Raw genomic sequence first — 21,284 nt, forward strand, 5'->3', positions numbered from 1 at the left:
GGCGGCGTGACTTCATTCAGGCCACGATAATCTACTGTTAGTCTCCACTCTCCATTAGACTTTCGCACTGGCCATATGGGATTGTTAAAGGGTGAGCGAGTCTTGCTGATCACTCCTTGGCTCTCCAGTGGATGAATCAGCTTATGGATGGAAAGCAGGGAGTCTCGGTTGGTGCAATATTGCCGCCGGTGCACTGTTGTGGTAGCAGTCAGCACCTGTTGTTCTTCAACCCTCAGCAACCCCACAACAGAAGGGTCCTCTGAGAGACTGGGCAAGGTGGACAGCTGTTTAATTTCCTCCCTCTCCAGGGCAGCTATACCAAAAGCTCACCGGTACCCTTTTGGTCCTTGAAATACCCTCTCCTGAGGTAGTCTATGCCAAGGATGCACAGAGCCTCTGGGCCAGTCACAATGGGGTGCTTCTGCCACTCATTCCCGGTTAGGCTCACCTTGGCCTTCAATACAGTTAACTCTTGGGATCCCCCTGTCACTCCAGAAATACAGATGGGTTCTGCCCATTCATAGCTTGATGGCATCAGGGTGCACTGTGCACTGGTGTCTACGAGAGCCTTACACTCCTGTGGATCTATGTGCCAGGCCATCGAATCCACACAGTCCAATAAACCCAGTTGTTCCTTTCCTCCACCTGGCTGGAGGCAGGGCCCCTCTAGTCCTGGTCATAGTATTCATTACTCACTTCTTGTAAATACGAATCAGAAGTCCCTTTATTAAGATTGGAAGTATGATCAGCTTTTCTACTCTGTCTGGGGAACTGCTCACTGGGAACTGGAACAGCAATTTTTCTGGGAGAACTCCCTTTTGTGACTGTTTTTCCTTGCAACTCACGTACCTGTGCTTCTAGGGTCAAGGTAGGTTTTCCATCCTACTTCCTCATGTCCTCTCCATGGTCACTCAGGTAAAACCACAGGGTGGCCTGTGGTGTGTACCCACTGTATTCTCTTTCTTGAGCAGAGGGATGCTTACTCCTAATGGCTGAAATACTGGTCTGTACAGGTGGGGAGTAGGGCATAACATCTTTGAATTGCTGGAACTCCTGGGATAGTTTCTCCACAGCCGAGATGCAGGCCCATAGGAAGGAAGAGAGACTTTCTTTGTATTGCCAGAGGTGGCCATCCAATTCATCCATCGTTTGTCCCTCTCCCTCTCTTTGGTCATTACTGCCAATGAGTTTGCATGCAATGCTGGTGCGCTCCATACAAACTCCTGCCACATGGGTCGTGTGCACTTGGCTTCATCTGGATCTTTGGATCGTTGTCCAGGTCATTATAAATCACCTTCAGCACAGCTAATTCCCTCAGGTACTGGATACCTCTGTCCATGGTAGTCCACTTGCCTCGGTGACATACAACACCTTCCTTGAAGGGATACCTTTCCTTCACGCCTGGCAGGAGTTGCCTCCAGAGGCTGAGGACTTGTGCCCCTTGTCCAATTGCTTTGTCAATGCCCCCTTCCCTAGAAAGGGATCCCAGCTGCTTGGCTTCCCTACCCTCTATTTCCAGGCTACTGACCCCAATATCCCAGCATTGGAGCAGCCAGGTGAAAATGTGCTTGCTTGGATGATGGCTGAAATCTTTTCGTATAACTCGCAGCTCACTCAGGGGCAGGGATCGGGTGGTTACCGTCTCATTTATGAGTTCTGCCTCTTCCTCCTCCCCATGATGGCCCTGCTTCAGAGTAGTCCGCCTCGTCCACTTCTTCCCTTAGTAGCGGAAGAGTTTCTTCCCTTACTAAATGAGCTGACTTTCACTTCCAACATTTCTTCTTGTGTATAGGGGTGACTGATACCGTCACGGGTTGGTTCTCTGGTTCAGCTGTAGTGCCTGTTGCCGGGGTTGGAGTAGCCGCAGTGCCTGTCGTTTTGTCGTCAGATCCAGAGACCTTCTCTTTTCCTTGAGGGTTCTGAATAGGGTTGAACAGGGCTTGGTAGGCATGGGCCAGGCCCTAGCATGTTGGAGTGTTTTGTGTCTCTCTGGAATTGCCAGGGTGACAACATACTTTTTCAAAATACTTTACTAGTTTTTCAGGATTCTGCACTTGTTCAGAGGTGAAGTTCAAAAACACTGGAGGTGACCACTGTCCTAGGCACTTGCCCATACTATCCCACACACCCTGCCACTCATAACTATCCAGCCTTGGGCCAGATCTGTGGGTGGTATTCTTAAATAGTTGTTTAACCTTAAACAAGACCTGAAACACATTCAGGAGACATAGCAATAGGAGCATCCTAGTTTGAACATCCCAAGGATATTAAAAATTCTCAAGAGCTATTGTAATCAGCCTGGAGGAGAAGGGAAGGTGAAGGAGCGGGAGTAAGTGCCCCCCTTTGTCTCCCCCATAAATTGGCTCTCCGAATAGAAAAGGTAAAGCATTTAATTTTAATAGTTTCCAAGATATGGTTCCCGAAGTATGGAGCTGATGGCAATGCTGAGTATAAATACCAGATTAGTCTCATGACCAGTAATTTTATCATATCATAAGCCAGTGTTACACAGTACAGCAAAATGATAACCTTAATCCAGCCCCCAGCAGTGATAAACAGTACAACAGGGAGCATATACTGCACGTAAGGTGTTACATAACAACTCTGAGAACAAGCACAACAACTCTGAGAGCAAATAAATTGATATTAAGACCAGCGACTATTAACCTAATAATGAAAGCTTATAACATTTGTTTTAACATGCTCTGACCAGATCTGTTATTATCTCAACCCTTCGAGCCCCACGTTGGGTGCCAAAAAGACTGTTGTTGTTTAATCCGGCAGGCAGCTAAACACCGCACAGCTGCTCGCTCCCCAGTAAGTAAAACTTGTAGATTGAGATACAGACAATTTAATAGGACAGAAAAGGAAGGGAAAATAATCATAATGATGAAGGAATACACAAAACAAGTGATGCACAATGCAATTGCTCATCACCCGCTGACTGATGCCCAGCAGTTCCTGGCCAGCTTTTCCCCCAGCTTTATATGCTGAGCATGACATCATATGGTATGGAATATCCCTTTGGTCAGTTGGGGTCAGCTGTCCAGGCTGTGTCGCCTCCAAACTTCTTGTGCACCCCCAGCCTGCTCGCTGGTGGGGAGGTGTGAGAAGGAGAAAAGGCCTTGACGCTGTGTAAGCACTGCTCAGCAGTAACAAAAACATCTCTGTATTATCAACATTATTGTCGTCCTAAATCCAAAACACAGCACTATACCAGCTACTAGGAAGAAAAAGAACTCTATCCCAGCCGAAACTAGGACACATATGTTTCCATACTTAAAGTAGTCTGTCATTTAAAATATATTTACCGTTTTTCAGAACAACCTTACTAAGGGCTTGACTCTGGAAAAGGCTGGCCCACGTAGTGTTACATCAGCAACTCACTTAGGCGTGATCTATCTATAAAACTATAGGGAAACCCATTGATTTCAGTGAAGTTGGCACAATGTTCCAAGGTCCATGGATTTTCAAAGGCTTATGCCATGTTAAAGTTTGGACATTAATTATTATCAATATTGCATAATTATTGCTTGTGAACTATACTACTTGTAGTTTCAAAATTAACTTTTGAGGTATACTCAAAAATGTTGTAAAATAGTTGAATTTTTTTTTAAGATGTGTACTAGAGATTCCTCACTATTGCTGCCTAAACATGAAGGTCTATACCAAAATTCAGAGGTGCACTTATATACTCATTCCATTTATGAGATTGACCTTCAGGTGGCTAGCAAATAGCAAGATTGTGTAATGCAAAGGATTATTAAAAACTGAATAAATCAATAAGATGCACAGTTGAGGAATCAGTTGCCTGAAATTAGAGTATTAAGTTCAATAAGTGTAGATGAGCAGGAAATTTGGGTTCTTCATGAAAATGTCATGAAATGTCAACACTCATCAGTCAGAGTCAGTTTATTGTTCCAGTCAATTTGCATGGATAACAGCATTAACATGACCATATTTTAATTAGCAATTACAAATATTCTGTCCGGATGCACAATTAGCTCAGAACTATGATTTTTTTTTTTCTGTAGTTAAATGATTTTGCTATTTATTTGGCAAGCAATTTTCTTTCCTGACAAGTAACAGTAATATTGAGATTGGTATGAAAAGTGGCAGGAAAATTAAGTGGTTTTGTTTCTTCATTTATCCTGTCTTTTCCCTAATTGCAGTTACTTGCAATTTCTGCATGATTTTTGAAACGCGACTATACATTTAACCCAGCAGCAAATCTTTGTCATAAATGTTATGATGTCAATAGGTTTGATGCTTTTTTCCAGCCATTATCCTTTTGTTCAATTGAATGCTGGGGGTAAACTTAAAGGGCCTTTTCTTGGGGAAGAATTAAACGTGTCATTTGACCATGGATCTAGTTAACAGTGATAACAAATCTGTAATTTCCAATCTTCTTCAGTGAATATGGTGATTATCAAAGTTCTTTGAGTATCTTTTTGAGTGCCGTTGATTCACTGAGGAGTCAAGGAAGTTTTAACAGTACAGCTTAAGTATCAGGGTTTTTTTTACAACAGCTTAAGTATCAGATTTTTTTTCTGCTTTTTAGGAAACCTCTCTCTTCTGTAGAGTTGCATATTAGTAATGAATTAATAGAAGTTATTCCAAGTTCAAATCCCTGCTCTCAGACTGACATAGAAGGACCTTTTTTACTTACGAAGGATGTTTTTAAGGAAGAATTCACCCAAGATAAATATTTGAAGACTGACTATGCAACTGAATTTAAAGAACAATGGCAAGGTAGAGTTTTTAATTCACTGTTTTCTAACTTTTTGTGGAGTCAGCTTGTTAACTTCCATCATTTTTTGTGATCCATAGACATTGAGGAGATCATTTGGGTGATCACAACCTCTGCAATTGCGGAAGTTATAACCATTTAAGAGAGTTTTATTCCCTTGAGAAGCAGGGCTTGTCTTAACAGTTCAAGATAGATGCAAGCCAAAAGAAGTTTCAGGCTGATCAAATATATGGCAGAAGGTGACAAAAAGTATCACAATAAGTAGATCACATCAGGTATTGATCAAAATGCTAATGATCCTTTGTACCTCAATGAAATTAGATCCCTGTGGCATGTCCTTTTACCATGTCAAGGAGGGAAAGAAGTAAGCAGTTTCTGCTCTGTTGCTGGGATGAAGATAGTTCAAATTGGGAAGTGTTCCTCTGTGTTTTCTGAAATTTTATGATTATTAGTGCCCTGATAGATTTAATGAATTCTGATCACAGAAAGCAAAATGTTGAGAAAGTGTTTGATTCAGCTGTATTACGATTTATTATTCTGAACTATCAGGTTTATTTTTTCAATACAGTTTTTTTTTGTATATTTGTCAATTATATTACTTTAGAACAGGAAAGTAATGTAATCATTTACTAAAAGCTTTTTTCCACAGTCACACAGAGGCAGCAGGTGGTTCTTGATACGATATTGTACAAGATAACATTTACTAGGAACATAGTGTCAACAATGCAAGTGTATTATGGTTAATAATTGAAAGACAGTAATCTTAATTCATCTGATTTTTTTTCAAAGTTAGGTGGCATATGGCAGAAGGTTTCAATAGTTTATAAAGCTCTCTATATTGTGTGCTTACAAAGAGAATAAAAATAATTCAGATGCTTCCTGTGTCTTAGCTATTACTTTCTTAGGAACAATCAAGAGAGCTAAATTTCCATGGACAGGAGTCTCTGAAAGAAAAAAGTATGAATTTCATAAAACATTTTATATTTTTTGAAGTTACAGATTATTATTGTGCTTAAACAAACATAAATAGGCAAGCTAAAGAGACTGGATTTTTTTTTATGGGAGAACATTAAGTTATGCACTAGTCTGGTGACTGGTTTACTGAATTAGCAGATCAATAATTATCTTTCAATGTAACTGATGTGTTACTGCCAACCCTTTTTCTAACTTTCTGTTTTCATTAAAGAAGGAAGTGTTAGCAAGAGTCTGTTGACTTTTGAGGGAAGTATTAATTCTAACATTTTTAAAAGCTGGTATTCTCAAAGATTTGCAAGCTATTTTGTGTCATTGAGAACCTGCTAATTAATGCCAGCTAGTCTGCTAACAGCACAAAACAGGTTTCACTAAAGGCATGAAGATACATACAGAGAGTGTGAAAACACAGAAATTTACTGATAGATAAAAATTAGATAGATAAAAAAAGTGGAATATTTTGGGTGATATGACATAATTATCTAACCTGTATTGAAAAAAAATATGAAAGAACATGATATAGGTTTTGAAATGATCATTTAAAATCTGTTTTTCCAGTAGAGGAAGATTATATTTGAATTCTAAATAACTTGTTTTATTATTGTAGGAGTTTTTTTCTACCAGCCTGTGCATATTAAAATGTTTCGTGGTTATTTCTGTTAATGTAACCCTGTTCTGTTCTTCCTTTCAGAGAACAAAATCAATTTCTTCAATGATTTCACTTTTTAAAGGTGTAATATAAGAAATAATGCATGTAATACTTACTAAGAGCTGTAGTATTTAAAAGCTCTTGTTTAAAGCAAAAAAATTTCCAATAAGGTTGTGAAGTTTAGTGTAACATTTAAAATATAGCTAGTAAATTATTACTGGACTATAGCAGTGGAAAACAGTAAAAAAGTTAAAACCTGTGAAATATGAAGCACATTGAATGGAAAAGCTAAAAACTTAATTTGGTTCAGAGTTTCCCAATTACATTAGATTTGTATTAGATTACAAACAAGTTTTCAATATTTAGCATGTTGTTAGTAGCCTTTCTGTTTTGCATAGGCTGTTATGAGAAAGAGGTCACAGTGGAATGACAACCATCTTTGTACCATTAAGCTGAAGAGCACTAACTTTACACTAGTACGTGATAGCACTCGCAGTGAAACCCGCATTCAAACATGAACTGAATATTTGCTCCCTGACTGATAAAGTACTTGAGCACATGCTTATGCCTATTAAAGTTCTTTTCTTGAGTGCTCTGATGATCAGAAATTACTGAATCAAAGAAAGTGATAAAACCGCATTCAAGTTACAATACTGAAAAATAAGCATATTAAAAAATGTGGAACTGTACTTCCTAAAATCACAAAGTAGCAACTCACTTCAGTATTGTATGGATTTCAAACTCTACCTATTGCTCCAGTTGTAAAATTATGTGTTAGGAAAGCAGTTAGGTATGTGATTGCACCTGTTCTGCTTCAGGGGGACATTTCAGTAAATGTGTAAGTGCATTCTTGTGTAGGCATGCTTTCCTGAGGTGGGGAGTAAGAGGTTAAAATGTGTTGAAATTAACAAAGAAATGCACTAATTAAAATATTTGAATCACGTTAGAATAATGAAGTTAACTGAAAAAACCCTCCTTTTTTCATACACTTTAAGTACTAGAGCCACGTATAATAAAAAGACACAAATGAAAAAGACACAAAATACAAATGAATATAATAAAAAAATAATAAAAACTATAGCTAAATTGGGATAATAAATGCAAATGAAGGGCAAAGTTTTGCCTTATTTGACCTGATTAGTGTTAGAATATTAGGAGTCATCCTGCTTTCTTTGAATTAACAAAAATTAAATGAAAATTTATTTGAGGACAGCATGATCAAGTTTATGTCATTGAAGTAGTCTTTATTTTCTGACTGATATTAGCACCTAATTTTGCAACCACTGCTTGCCTGAATATTGAGGTGCTTCCTACTTTGTTTTCCTGGTTGCCTGAAGAAAAGGAAGAAGATTAAATCAGGGATCTTGTAAATTATATCAGAAAATATGTCAAATTTTTAATTGGAGGTACTTCAAGATTTATAGGCTACTAGAAGCTTTAGTAGCCTCTTCTGAACTGTTCATCTCATTAAACAGAGGCATTTTATAACAAGGCATTTATTTTTTAATTGATAGATTTCTTGAAAGGGATCTGTTTGTGTTAGCAGCGTGAAACAGTTTGGGGGGAACATAATCAGTATCTATCATTTCCAGCCACTAGGAAGGAAAGGAGGGTTGTTACAGAAGGGAAGTCATCCAGGGAGTGAAAGGGGGATGTGGGAATGAGGAGGCTTCCATGTTGGTAAAAAATAAGGGAGAAGAACAAAAAACTCCCTTTTCCCTTCTATATGTATTATATATGTATAATATGTATGTGTATATATGTGTATATTATATTGCAAATATAAAGGATTGCATCAAATAGAGTTGTGATTACTCCATCAATTCTGTCTCATGGAGAGTAGTAGTCTAAATTCAAAAGAAAATAAGGTCCATAATGTCATCTTTCTTGAAATCATAATAATTTGTAACCTATATTTTTTGTCTGCTCGTTTTCTAAATGAATTTTTTGTTGCTTCAGAATTAGAGAATCTGCATTTAGGTTTAGATGTGTATGGAGAGACTGCCTCATTTCTACATTAAAAATTGCACTGAACTAAGTTTCTCAGCCAAAAACTACCTCAGAAGTTCCTTTATCATGCTTTACAATGCAAAAAGAAAAGAAAGTACCTTTTCTTTTTAACAGGTGTTATATAAGACAAAAGAAAAAGCAAAAGAAAACCAAAGCTTATCAAAGCTTATTGGAAGTCTAGACTTTGTTGCATTTAAAGCTTAAAATTCCTAAAATATTTAAAGTAAAAAGTACTTATTGTTTTGCTGTCATTTATAGCATTCCAACAGTTGCTCAACAATTCTCTTTATTTTGATATTTCTTATTATGTTTATATCTTCTTGTTAATGTATTTTTTCATACTTTTCTTCAGATTTATGTATGGAAGAGGAACTTGTTTTTATTGATAATCTTGAAAATTTTCGTAAAAAACTCCCTACTTCATCTGTACTTCTGAGCAGACTACAGTTTTTTTTAGTGAAAGATCCCCTTTTAGATTCTGAAGGACAGAATTTAACAGAAGAGAACATTTTCAGGTATCTACAAATTGTTGTATCATATTAAATATAAAAGTCTCTGTGTAATACCATTAACATTTTAACACCTTCTGTTGTATGTTAACTTTTTAACTAAATTATATTTGCAACAGGTAAAGACTTCAGCTGTTCTTCTTACTTACGAAAAAAAATGAGTAGGATGGAATTTATATGCATTATTTAAGAAAACAGGATAAATGAAATTATGTCATTTTTACATTCTGTAAGTGTGAAACGTGCTCAGGGTTTTAGTTTTGGAATACTGAAAAAATGTCCATCTTTAAGGGACCTGGTCCTCCCTCAGACTGACTGATTCCCTATCAGTAAAATGCCACTAAATTTAATTGGGCCAGGATTTTACACATGCTTCCATGTTGCTTCCTTCTCTCCCCTCAGTCATGCTGTCAGTAAATCCATGCTCTTACCCTGCTGAATTGTATTTCTTCAAGTTCAAATATTAATTATTCTTATGTTTTTGCTCACTTTCATTTTGCTAGGTTGATTGAATTTAATTGAATGATGTCTTGTGTCAGGAATTTGAACAAACTGGTACATTAAAACAGATATAAGTTATATTCAGAATGTACCTAGTATTTTGTAAATATATTCATCTGTATACATACATTCATAAAGTCTGGCTAAATTTTGTGCTGGTTTACTCCATGTCTGGATGACTTATATAGCTTCTTTTGCACTTGATAGGGTTGCATGATTCACAAGCAAGGCAAAGCAGGTTTTAATTGATTTAACTGTATCTATATAGTAATAGAACAGGGAGGAGTGGGGTTGTTTGCCTGTTTTTTCAAACATGAGCCCTGACCTCACAGTGAGTCTTGGACATAAGACTATGTGCACATGTGAGTACTGTAAATATCCAGCAAAAAAACCATGATCCGAATTCTGCAAAGACTTTCAGAAATACCAGTCATAGGAGAAAAAATGCTGGTGTGAACCTTTACAGAAATAGCTCTGTTTACTAGCAAAGCCACCAGCTTTCTCAAGGTGGGAGTCCAGATCTCTTAGTGGAGCACACAGGGAAATGCATTTAGACAAAGACATAGAATTAGACGTACTCCTGCTTAAGATAACATTCAGTGAGCATCCCAAGGCTAGGCATGGAACAATTATAATCTTCAGTCTAAAGTATTCCTCCAGGATAATGGCGGTGTCAGGGACCAATGAGGAAGCTATCCCCCTAAAAAGTCATTATAGATTTAGTGCCTGTAATGGCCATGAGGGGCAAGCCTCATGAAAGGTTTTCTTTCTACTTGAAAAATCTTCATGCCTGTTCTGCTTGTATCCTTGCTTTGCAAGGCAAGTAGTAGCCTCACTCCTGAGTTTTACTTCTTGGCATTTAAAAAGTTTGTCAGTTAAACCAGAGAAATACTTTTAGTTTTCGTTTTAATTAATAGTGAGCACACTCTGCCTTCTTTGGTGCTGAATGATTCCTGAAAATAGAAATGGAAGGTGACAAAAGATAAATAATGTCAACGTTATAGATTACAGAAATTTTGTATAAGCAGAAAAACTTCACATTAGAAGAAAATTAGTTCTGCAGCTTTTACAGAAAACATTTTTACATGGCAGGACTTACGTGTTGAGATGATGAACAATTTTAATGTGGGATTTTTTTCTGTAACTTTTTTAAGGCAGGTCCCAATATTAGGTGCTTCCACTCTGCCTATAATGCACTATTTTTTAAAAAATCATATCAGTTAATTACACAGATTGGTACAGCATCCCTTGGAATTGCTTTCTTAGAAAAACATGGCTTTAGAAAAAAATAGCTTTTGCCACATATATGGCTATCAAAGCTACTGCTAAGACTTTTAGTCTTAGATATGAAGTAATACAAAGAAGTAACTTGCTTTATTTTATGATCTTTTAAAGGGACTGTTTGACTTTCCAAAATGAAATGGAGATGCAAGAGAATAAAAACGAATTGCAGGGGATTAAAGAGAACTTCTGTACCATATCTGTAAAAGATGAAGAGGTATCATCATGTTGTTTATTACTAATTATTATATTAGTGATTGCTTTATGTTATGCATAAGTGTTTGTTCATCTGCAAGTCATTTTACTGAATTCTTTCAATACTTGCCAAATATTTGTAGCCTTCATATTTCCAAGGTTAGAAAACACTGGTATTATTTGTGTTTTTTTAATTCTTGGATGCTGTTGTTGGGAATCTCCACCCTGATTAGCTGTTTCTCCTGGGACCTGATGTGTTGGCAGTTTTATGTAGGTACTGTTACACTAAGAATAAAAATTAACCAGAACAGGAAGCCATGACATGTGCATGGGAAAGGGAAAGCTACAAGACATGTTCTGGGATTTTGGAGGCCAGTTTGGCTTCTTTTTTTAAAAGAAGTCAAATCTTTTTTTTGCTCCATTTTTCAAAATTCTAAAAAAAACTTTCAGTGAAATAAATGAGGATTTTACTTGATTGGGAACCGTAAGTTCAGATCGGCTCTTTATTCGCCACTGACTCAATTTGAAATACTGTAACACTATTTTTTTCTGTGTATTGAGCAAAGCTTTTGTATGCTCTGTAAATGTCATATGTCTTCTTTCTTCAAAGCTCTTAGACTGATTTAGAATTAAGATATTTCAAGATTTTGAAAAAGCTTAAACTGTCCAGTAACATCAAAGGAAATTTACTTCCCATTCTATTGTGATTAATATTTTTCAGTATTTCATGTTGCCTGTTGAGTTAGAATTCTGCAAACCCAGCAATGGCAGATCAGATTCTGTAAAGATTCCATCACACTTGGAACTGAAAGAGTTGTTAAATTTAGCTCCAGAAACTGTGGCTGATGAAGACGTGTGCAAAGAGGTGATCAAAGGAGGTGAGAGTTGGTTTTCTTAAATGCTTGAGTTGATTTTCCCTTCATTTGCACACATGTTAAACTATCTAGCTCTTTTGTGTTCAGTTCACTTATGAATTACATCCCAGCCTATCAAATGAGAATTTCTTTGTATGAGACTACGAACTGTGCTATACCCAAATTTCTGAGTATTAGAAATGTCTCCTCAAGTAGCCAAAGGGAAGTGAACTATTTGCCATTTGGTTCAATCTATGGTTGTGTTGTTACATTTGTTTCCAAGATTACATAAGCCGTGATTCATGATATCCAGTCTACCATGAACATAATAATTTAATGTTATGTTTTCTTATCTGTAATTAAATTTACTTTCAGAGACATCCTTACGAGGATTATATGCAGTACAGTTATACTGTAGAAATTGGTTGTATTACATTGTAATTGCAAACACGAAAGCAGATTTGTGGAAAAAAAGAGGTTAAATATTCCCATGGAAAACAAGAATATTCTAAATGACAGTAGTAATTTTTTTAAAGGGATTTAAGAAAAGTTGCTAAATACTTTTCTACTACAGATAAGTACAACTTTAATGACAACTATTGGCTATTAGATTGATATCTATGACAGTATTTTGTGTAGTTAAAAGAAAAAGACAGTGCTTGAGATTTTTTTATTTTGATTAAAAAACAGTTTGCGTTGGTTCGGCAAACAAGTGAGGAAAACCAAACCTTTGGTGGGCAAGTGAGGAAGCAGCTCAAAGAAGCAAGGTTCATGCTTCTGAGTGTGGAGGGTGTGTGCTGAATTCTGTTTCTGATAGGGCAGCAGTTTGGAGTAATCCAGTCTCTTACTGAAGATGGGAACAAAACTTTTAAAGTGTGTATTTGACTAAGGCATTCATGTGCATTGCTCTGGTACATTTAGTACATCACAACCTACATGCCATGTTCCAAGCTGAATGGCCCAACCTCCACCGCAGAAGTTTGAGAATTTTGTACATAGACATCAAACCTTCTTTTTTGTTCTGTATTAGTCCTTTTTAGTAGCAAGAGAATCTACATACACAAAGTCCTGGTAAACTACATTTAGGCTACCAGAAATCACATCACTGTAGTCATAAGAACTTTGAATAGTTCAGATACTGACTGTACAATATTGTATTTTTTTCTGGTACCTTTAAGGGATGAGACTGAGCACTGCTCTGATCAGCTACAGCATTTGGGGTTACTAAGCAAAACTGTAATTTTTCATAACAATCTATTACGGAGATTCAATAAAAAGGTAAAAAAAATGCTATGACAGGAAGAAGGAATAAATGGTTCATTTATGGCACCTTTTAAAATCTGTTTTCAGATCTCAAAGCAGAAATTACATACAAAATAGAAATTTCCAAGTACTGTCCCATAGCACAAGAGGTTTGCTCCAGTAAGAGCAGAAGTATGTTGGAACTCTGTGAGTCAGGTAGGAAGATCTACAGAAATCAAAGGTCGATATTTAAAATAAATTCTTCAAGTGATTGTCCCCATATTCTGTTTTTGGGAGTACATGCACCATATAGATGTAAGATAAGAATGTTTGCTTTGTGTAATATACTATTTTGTACCTATGCCATAAGCAGGTAGAAGTGCCGTACTCCTTTCAAGAGTTTTAAAAGCTAAACACAACTGACTTTACAGTTCCCTCATGTTGCTTTTGGCTGCTAGTGGTGTCTATATCTTTTGCACTTGATTAGCTTTTTAGATTTTTTTATCTAACAACTTATCTACCTAGAGCGGGCAGGGGAAAGTTAAGGCAGATTGATTAAAATTGTGGAGTCAAAGAGCACAGGTTAAAGTTTGTTGAAGTCTTACGTAAATGCGTTCAAAAGGGTGGTGGAGGACAATCTAGGGAGAAGTACTGAGTTTATAACTTCTAGAGGTTCAAAACTCCTGTGCAGACATTTTGGTTTGCAAATGGTGCAGTAATGCTGCGTGATCGAGAAATTAAGTCACATAGTCACTAGAGCTGTTTTCCACAGAAATAAACTGAAAGGGTTGAGTATTTGCTAAAGTGTACATTGAATCCTGGCTTCTCCTACACTGACATCAGGAAATCCTTTATACATACTCACCTTTAATAGCTTGAAAACTCAGTCAGGCATGCCGGTTACAATGCGTGCCAACGCCAGACAAGTTTGGTGTCTGACTGTTCAGACTGACTATCGAACCTCAACTGGATTTCTTGAGGTTCCAGATGTAATCTCTCAAAATACAGATATTCTTGCCAGCCCTGCTCTTTTCACAGCTTAATGTTGGCTGGCTAAGAGAGGCAGAAAAATGGCTGTGCTGGTGACATTTTTCCCCTTTTATTTCACGCAGAAAAGCCCATGCAAAGAGTGACATTTACAAATGGATCTGGGCACAGGGCAATACTTGAATAAACATGTACCTCTCATCCTAATGTATATCCTGTCTTGGAAAAAGTCTATCCATTATTGCATTGGACAGTAGCCGTATTGTCCTCCAGTGCATGTTCACTTAATAGTTTTCCATCCACCAGTTACTAAAATCCTTGAGAAATTTTGAGTTTTCTCCAGACCAAGACCTCTCTTCTTGTCTTAGTTTCAGTATAATTTAAACTGGACTGATGGTTGTCCCCTTCAGGCTAATAGCATCACACTCCTGATATTGTATTGTAGTGGGCTTTTGGTGGGAGCTATCATATCAGCTCAAAGTGTCTGATATAAAAGCTCAAGGCAAACCCACTGTATGCTGTATCACCAAGACAAAGTTAAACTTAGTTTCCGTCTGGAGGTTATTGCCTAGCATGATTAACTGTAAGCTGAATCTAGTGAGCTATCTGACTGCTCTTTACTTCTAAAGCTTATGATAAGCAGGAGGAGCTTAACTGCAGTAGATCTGAGCAGTTTCAGGCCTTCCTCCTGTACAGTAGTAACAAGTTGACTATGATCTTATCTAGGGTATTGTCCATTCTTCCAGAATAGATGAGTAGTCAAACCATGTTTTAATTGTTTTTAAAAGAAAGTGATGGCATTAATCTTTATTGCCAGTTTGCTGGCTTAGCTCTGCCATTGCATCAGGCAAGATTCAATTATTGGGGCACAGGCAGCTTCCATGTCTTTTTTTTTTTTTAGGATATACTCAGATCTGTAGGGTAGAGGCCTGCAAACCTGTACAGGCACTGCTAAGACACTGTTTGATAATGGAATTTCCTGCATCAGATGTCAGATTTCAGCAGAGATATGACACAGTCTTCTCCTCCTAATTAATTTTGCTATTTATGAGTTACCAGAAGTGAAATATGTTTGCTTGAACTCAGAGAAGAAACAGTCATAAAATAACAGCATTTTCTGTAAACATTTCATTCCTTGCCTTCCTCTCCTGCTAGCTATAGGGATTGTTTATTGATAACGGGGTTGAGGGACAACAGAATTCACTCAGTCATTAATGCTCTCAGAAGGGGGATGGCACCCTGTGTGTAGGCGGAGTTTAAGTAACGTAGCTGGTCAAAATGTTCCAGTCTCAAAGGCAAAAATAACTAGACAAGAACGAATATGAACAGTATTGCTCAAAGAGAAATGATTGTTCTTCTTAGATATGTCAGCAATATTTGCTGTCCTGAGATCAACTGCTGTCCTGTTCAAAGAAAAGTGCTAAATTTTTTTCTCGCCACAAAAAGCAGTTTGTGAGCTGAGGTTCACAGCAGAAGTTCACTGAGCTTTTTTTGCTCAAAGTAAATGGGAAAGAAATTATACTGATTGGAAGTCTGTTTCTTTTGTAACCACTTTTATTTCTTACCTCTTTTTTTTTCCCCAATGTGTACTGTACATTCTCTGGCTTTCTAACACTGTCCTTTATCCTTCCTGCTGTACAATTGGCTTGTTAGGTTGGACAAGGAGCAGCTGTAAGCAGCTGGGCAGGTGGCTGATTCATAGCCTGCTGTGTGCCAGTTGGCCAAAGAATGTGTGTGTGGTGATTGCAGCTGCTTACTGCCTGTTGGAATGAACAGGGAATTTGTTACAAGTGGTTTTCCTTATGGAGGCTCTTAGGTACTCACAATTTTTTTGACTGTTAGGTTTCACAGTACATGGAGAAACTATGTTTTTTGTGACCTCTACTTTCTGGTCAAGCTTAATAAGAAATATTATTAGAAGAATGCCAGAGAGATGAATACCAGGGCAATCGTGTAAACCGCCCATTTTTATGGAATGACACCAAAATCAATGAAGTTGCAAATTCCTTATTAGATTTGAATAAAAAGGAATAACCTATTAAAATGGCCGCATTTAATATGATTGGCAAAAAAAAAAGAATATAAAAAGTTACTTGCAGGGAACTTTTAACATGCTAGGTTTGTTTGTACATTGCTTTAAAGAAACTAGTGTTGTAATTCATTTCAGTGGTCATCCCTAGAAATTACAATGAGTACTAATTCTGCTTGAAAGAGTAATTTTGTCTTTAAAATCCCGACTGACTGTGAAGTTCCTGAGTCCATTCATCTGAATGTTACAGCCACCACAACATTGTCCAAAGTCTCTCTCCCATCTAATTAACTTCATTTATGTGGGAACTATCTAAGAAGGCCAACAGGGATGAACACTTAATATCAAAACCTCAGCCATAGTACATGGTGATTTAATCATAAAAATCATCTCACATGGGAAGAGTATGTAGCCACAACTACGTTACAGAATGAGTAAAGGAATGTGATCTACACATTATTATCCCCAAACTGTCTGGAAATTAAACGTGAAGTATTTGGGTTTTATTGCTTAAATAGTGAATTGTCCCATGAAAATATTTTGTATTTTAATCCAAAACTTCACTATTGTAAAATTCCTGAATATATGTGTTTCATTCACAAGTAGCTTTGTGATTTAGACTTTTTATTTTTGTTTTGGGCGGGGCTTTTTTTTTCTAGCTAAATATGTTCCATACCTGAAAGATAAAATGGAAGTACCTTTAACTCCTCCATGCAGACAACAAAGATCATGGGTTAATTTTCTGTGCACAAGACTTCAAGAAGAATCTATTCCTCTTTCTGGTAACAGGTAATGAAAACTGTATTAATAAATCCTGTCGTAAATCCTCTAAATCATAAATCCTCTAAATTAGTGCAAAAATAACTTTGGCCTATTTGTGAGTTAGCAGTTTTGTTCTTTGAGACAGATGCATATATTTTGTGTTTTGCATGAAAGAGTGGACAGAGTGCATGATCCATATCCCTGGCTTTTCAGGGGAGCTTGAAAAACGAAATGACAGTCGCTACTGTAGACCTCTTTCTTTTGGGGGACTTAATAGCCTGAAAATCCAATCTCCTTTCTGGAGTAGGCAACAGTAAATATTTATGTATATAGCAAGTATATATGTGTGTATATGCATATATTTACACATATGGCAAACACATATGTTGAGCAAATACCACCTACAAAATCTCCAGAAGAGATACAGGAAGAAAGTATTGTTTGTGTTTTTGGGATATCCCCCAACAACGGAATTTAAACCTTTTCGTGCTGACATAGGATCAGGAATGCTTCATCCTTTCATTCTCATCTTGTTTGCGAGACTAGCATTTTTTGCCTTGCTATCTTTCTTGCATATGCACGAAGAATTCCCTCCCTTTTGGGGAGGGAACCGCAATCTAGATAGAATTTTCATTTGGTGCCACTTTACTTTGAGAACCAGCCTTGATGGCTCCTCTCACGCCTTCACGTTCACCATGGTTTTACATCAAGTGACCCCCTATATGAACAAGAAAAAATTTTAATGAATGAATGAATGAACTGAAAATTTAAAGAAAAAGTAAATCTTTAAAAGGTAATTTTGTATAAATCAAAATTCAACAGATAATGCTGTTAAACTTCATACCTTCAAGTCTTGTTTTATGTTCTTCTTAGTATTTTGATTACAGAGCCCTCTAGGGAATACTTGGAATGTTTGGTATGGCAATCAGAGAAGTATCGGGATAATATGAACTCTCTTTTGCTTGTCGGTAAGGATTTCTAGTTGATGATGAATTTCTAATTGATGTTGAAGAGTTCCATGTACATGGAGAAAATATAGCGAAAAAAATAATGTTATATTATAGAGCACATCTTTTGAGCCATTGAAGTTTATCCAATTAATGTAACCCTCTGAAGTTTGGATTATCTGATTCTTTTAGTACATATAAAAAGTTACACTACAGGAACACAGAAGTTAGTATGTCATGTATCCTTCTATGGAGATAATTTGAATGCAGTAAGAGTTTTATTTCATTATGAAAATGTTCAGCTCACTACTACTAATTATATTCCATAACTGTGGTAATTGAAATTTGGTAATCTGTTGTACTCTTTTCTGTGTGCTATTTTTCCTTAAATAATGTTTGAAAATATGTATCAATCAATAGAAAAGCACTGCTAATGGAAAATAATAACATGACAAGAGCAGAGTTCATGTTAGGAAGCAAAATATACAAACCCAAAATAAGCTGCAGGTTATTTCTGACAGCACCAGAATACTCATTACCACTTTGCTTTCATTTCATTTTATTTGCCTTCATTTTGCAAGTCTCAGTATTAAGTTATGTATATTGACTTGTTACATTGTCCATTTCATTTGTACATTCATTTAGAGTTGAAAATAATGTATGGTAGGCTAATTATTATTTAAGTTCTTTTTTTTTGGAGGTAAGGATTATGTTAAGTCTTTGTAAGCATGACAAGTAAACCCACAGATAATGAACAAGATCATTTGTAACTTTAGTAATGCAGCTACACGTTATTATATTTGAAAAAAAATTTAAATCCCCCACTTACTCGTACACTCAATAAGTAAAAAGCACACTTGCTCTGATAACACTAACTGCTTTCCTCTAAAGTCTATCAGTGGACACTGAGTTACAAATGGAAGTATAAACAATGGATATATGTAGTAGGTCATCAGTACTTGGGAGCTTTTGTTTCCAAAATGACATTCTGTTTTCATGTTTCTAGATTATTAATAATATATGTTGATTTGTGTTTTTTGTAGAGCATCAGACTGTTAAACTTGAACACCAGCGTCATTCGCTTACAGAACTGAAGGAATTGCTGCAAGTTGAGGTAGAAGCACCAATGCTTAGCTCACTAGAGGAGGGCTGGTGGCTTCATCTGGGTTTAAATCCAGTCTCCATAGAAATTTTGGAGCAATTAAATATGGATGCCAGTAATGCAAACAGTTTGCTTCCTACAGAAGCAGAAACATTCACAAGATTTACATCATATCAGTTAGAAAGTAAGTATCTTCTTTTTAAAAAAAAGTGATAAAAGGCAACGATAGGTACTTTAACAGAGAATCACACAGTGACAGTTACATACCTCCAAGAAGGAAACAAATGGAAGATTTCTTATTCTCAAGAACAAAATATTTTATAGCAATATGAAGTAGCAACACTACTAAAATTAAGGTGTACTTTTACAAACTTAGAAATTATAGGAACAAAGGTGTTTAACTACACCAAGTTAGCTTTTCTATTAATGTGCATATGAAAAGTAGCCTCCACCAGCCATACTATATTTTAATAGAATAGTTTCATACAGGAGAATTTCTTAACAAATAGTAATTTTGCATTGGAATATTTTAATAAAGCAGATATTCATATAGTCCTGTCTGCAGAAGGTCAGTGGGGAGAGTATGTTACAGTGAAAATTCTTTATTTTGTGATGCTGTTCAGAGGGTTTTTTTATGCTGGCTATGGTTTCAAATGTGACCCACTCATAAACTTCGGAATTTCTCATGGACCATTATGCATACTTACAATCAAACTTCAACAGAAAATGCAAAAAGTTATTTAGATTTTATTATATAATTATGGCCTGACTGCGAGGCACAAATTGTGGTTGTAGAACTCCAAGGATTGACAGTAACATGATATATTGTGAGACATACAGGCACCGCTTATGAAAGAATGTTTCCACTTAACTGTTTTTTATATATCGCAAAGTGTTTAGCTACTGTCTTTAACGTGGATGTGCAGCAGCAATGCAAAAAAATTGCAGTTCTAGTGAAGTACATCTTTAGAGGGAGCTAATTGCATGCTTTACTTATTTTTTTCCTTTTAAAAAAAAAGTTAATCTTTTAATCTTTCTTCCTAATGAAATGTATTGAATCCCACTTCCTAGAAATCTAACACCAGTAAGCACCATGCAGATGGTGAAAACTTCTCCAAGCAGTAGAATGGCCTTCTGTTTCTCAACATTGTACATTTTTACTTAGGACTAATCAGTACAAATTTTCTTAAAGTGGATTCTAATGATCTGGGAAGGAAGAAAGAAGAAATAAAAAAATGCTTTCTCTATAATTATCCAAAATAGTTAACTCCAACCAGGAGGAAGAAAAGAAAAAATCTATGTTGCAGCTGAGAAATTAAAATTTATTTTTTAGAATGGCTTGAAGGGAAGGATTCCATGATAAACCAGGAGCTGCTTTCTGCTGAAAGACATCAGTCAGACAAAGTAATTAATCTTTACACGTCACCGCAGACTCAAAGGCAGTACTTTGCCCTGCATATGAGTGCTGCATCATCTGCCAAAATTCACAGTATAAATACATCTGAAGGGCTTACTGGAGGAAGCATAAAAAAGAATAAGGTAGAAGAGGCAATTTATTTCTTAAACCAAGAAAAGAAAACCCCCAAATCATCTGAATCAGTCAACTGTAAAGATGTGTCTTCTAAACAAGACAACTCATCCAGTAGTCAAAAGCCTGAATCATTTGCACTTGCTACAAAATGCGACAACGATGATTCTGATCTGAGCAACTTTATCATGCTGAGATCTAAACATACACTCACCCAAAGAGAGGAAAAAAATTATGTAGATAGTCCTGAAAAAGGTATGTGAACCAGTTTATTCTGCCATTTTTCCAGGTTTCATTCTGCTGTCTTATACAAATTACAATAGATGCTAGTTCATGCTAGTAGATTTATGGGGAAAAACATCCTTTGACGTCAATGGTAACATTTCTATCATCTTTAATGCAGCTGAATTTTTCTACCTTTTGTTTTTTCCTTTAGATATCCTACGGGATTTTGTTTGTTTGTTTTGCTTGGGGGGGTGCTTTGTTTTTGGGTTTGGGGTTTTTATAAAAACTGGTTCTTAATAAAATAAACATATGAGTTTATTCCTATTCTGACAAAGTAACTCTAAGTGGTACTTACTCCAGCAGAATCTCTTCTGTCTTCGCATTTTGAATCAGATCTCCTGGCCTCTTTAGAGAAAAAATAATTATCAATTGTAGTTATCAAATTAATCATAGTTATCAAAGAGTAATTATGAATACTCTTATTTTTGTAGAACCGACATAGCCTAGACAATGAACAAGACTTAAAATTCTTCTCTGGAAAGAACCATTTGAGCCAGTTACCTTGGTGCAAACCCCATCAAACAATGAGGCAGAACAGGTCTTAGGGAAAACAGAAAGTTGTTGGTAGCCCTGTTGTTGTTGATGACAATGCTTATGAAAGAATCTCAGGCTATGTGTTGAGCATTGCAGAAATGCAAAATAGCAGAGAGGGAAAAGAAGTAGATGAAAGTCATTATTTGT

At 36.4% G+C, this 21,284-nt stretch overlaps 1 protein-coding gene across 1 annotated transcript in view; it reads left to right on the forward strand.

Annotated features, from left to right (window-relative positions):
• Nucleotides 1-21,284, forward strand: part of SHOC1 (shortage in chiasmata 1) — a 63,233-nt gene that overhangs the window by 13,794 nt on the left and 28,155 nt on the right. The window contains exons 5-13 of the mRNA XM_075136915.1: nt 4,562-4,752; nt 8,734-8,896; nt 10,787-10,889; nt 11,589-11,745; nt 13,072-13,179; nt 16,639-16,768; nt 17,615-17,709; nt 18,732-18,974; nt 20,124-20,573. Coding sequence (XP_074993016.1) covers nt 4,562-4,752; nt 8,734-8,896; nt 10,787-10,889; nt 11,589-11,745; nt 13,072-13,179; nt 16,639-16,768; nt 17,615-17,709; nt 18,732-18,974; nt 20,124-20,573 — 1,640 coding nt within the window. The remainder of the gene's footprint in view (nt 1-4,561; nt 4,753-8,733; nt 8,897-10,786; nt 10,890-11,588; nt 11,746-13,071; nt 13,180-16,638; nt 16,769-17,614; nt 17,710-18,731; nt 18,975-20,123; nt 20,574-21,284) is intronic.

Source organism: Calonectris borealis, chromosome Z (genome assembly GCF_964195595.1).
Source record: "Calonectris borealis chromosome Z, bCalBor7.hap1.2, whole genome shotgun sequence".
NCBI lineage: Eukaryota > Metazoa > Chordata > Aves > Procellariiformes > Procellariidae > Calonectris > Calonectris borealis.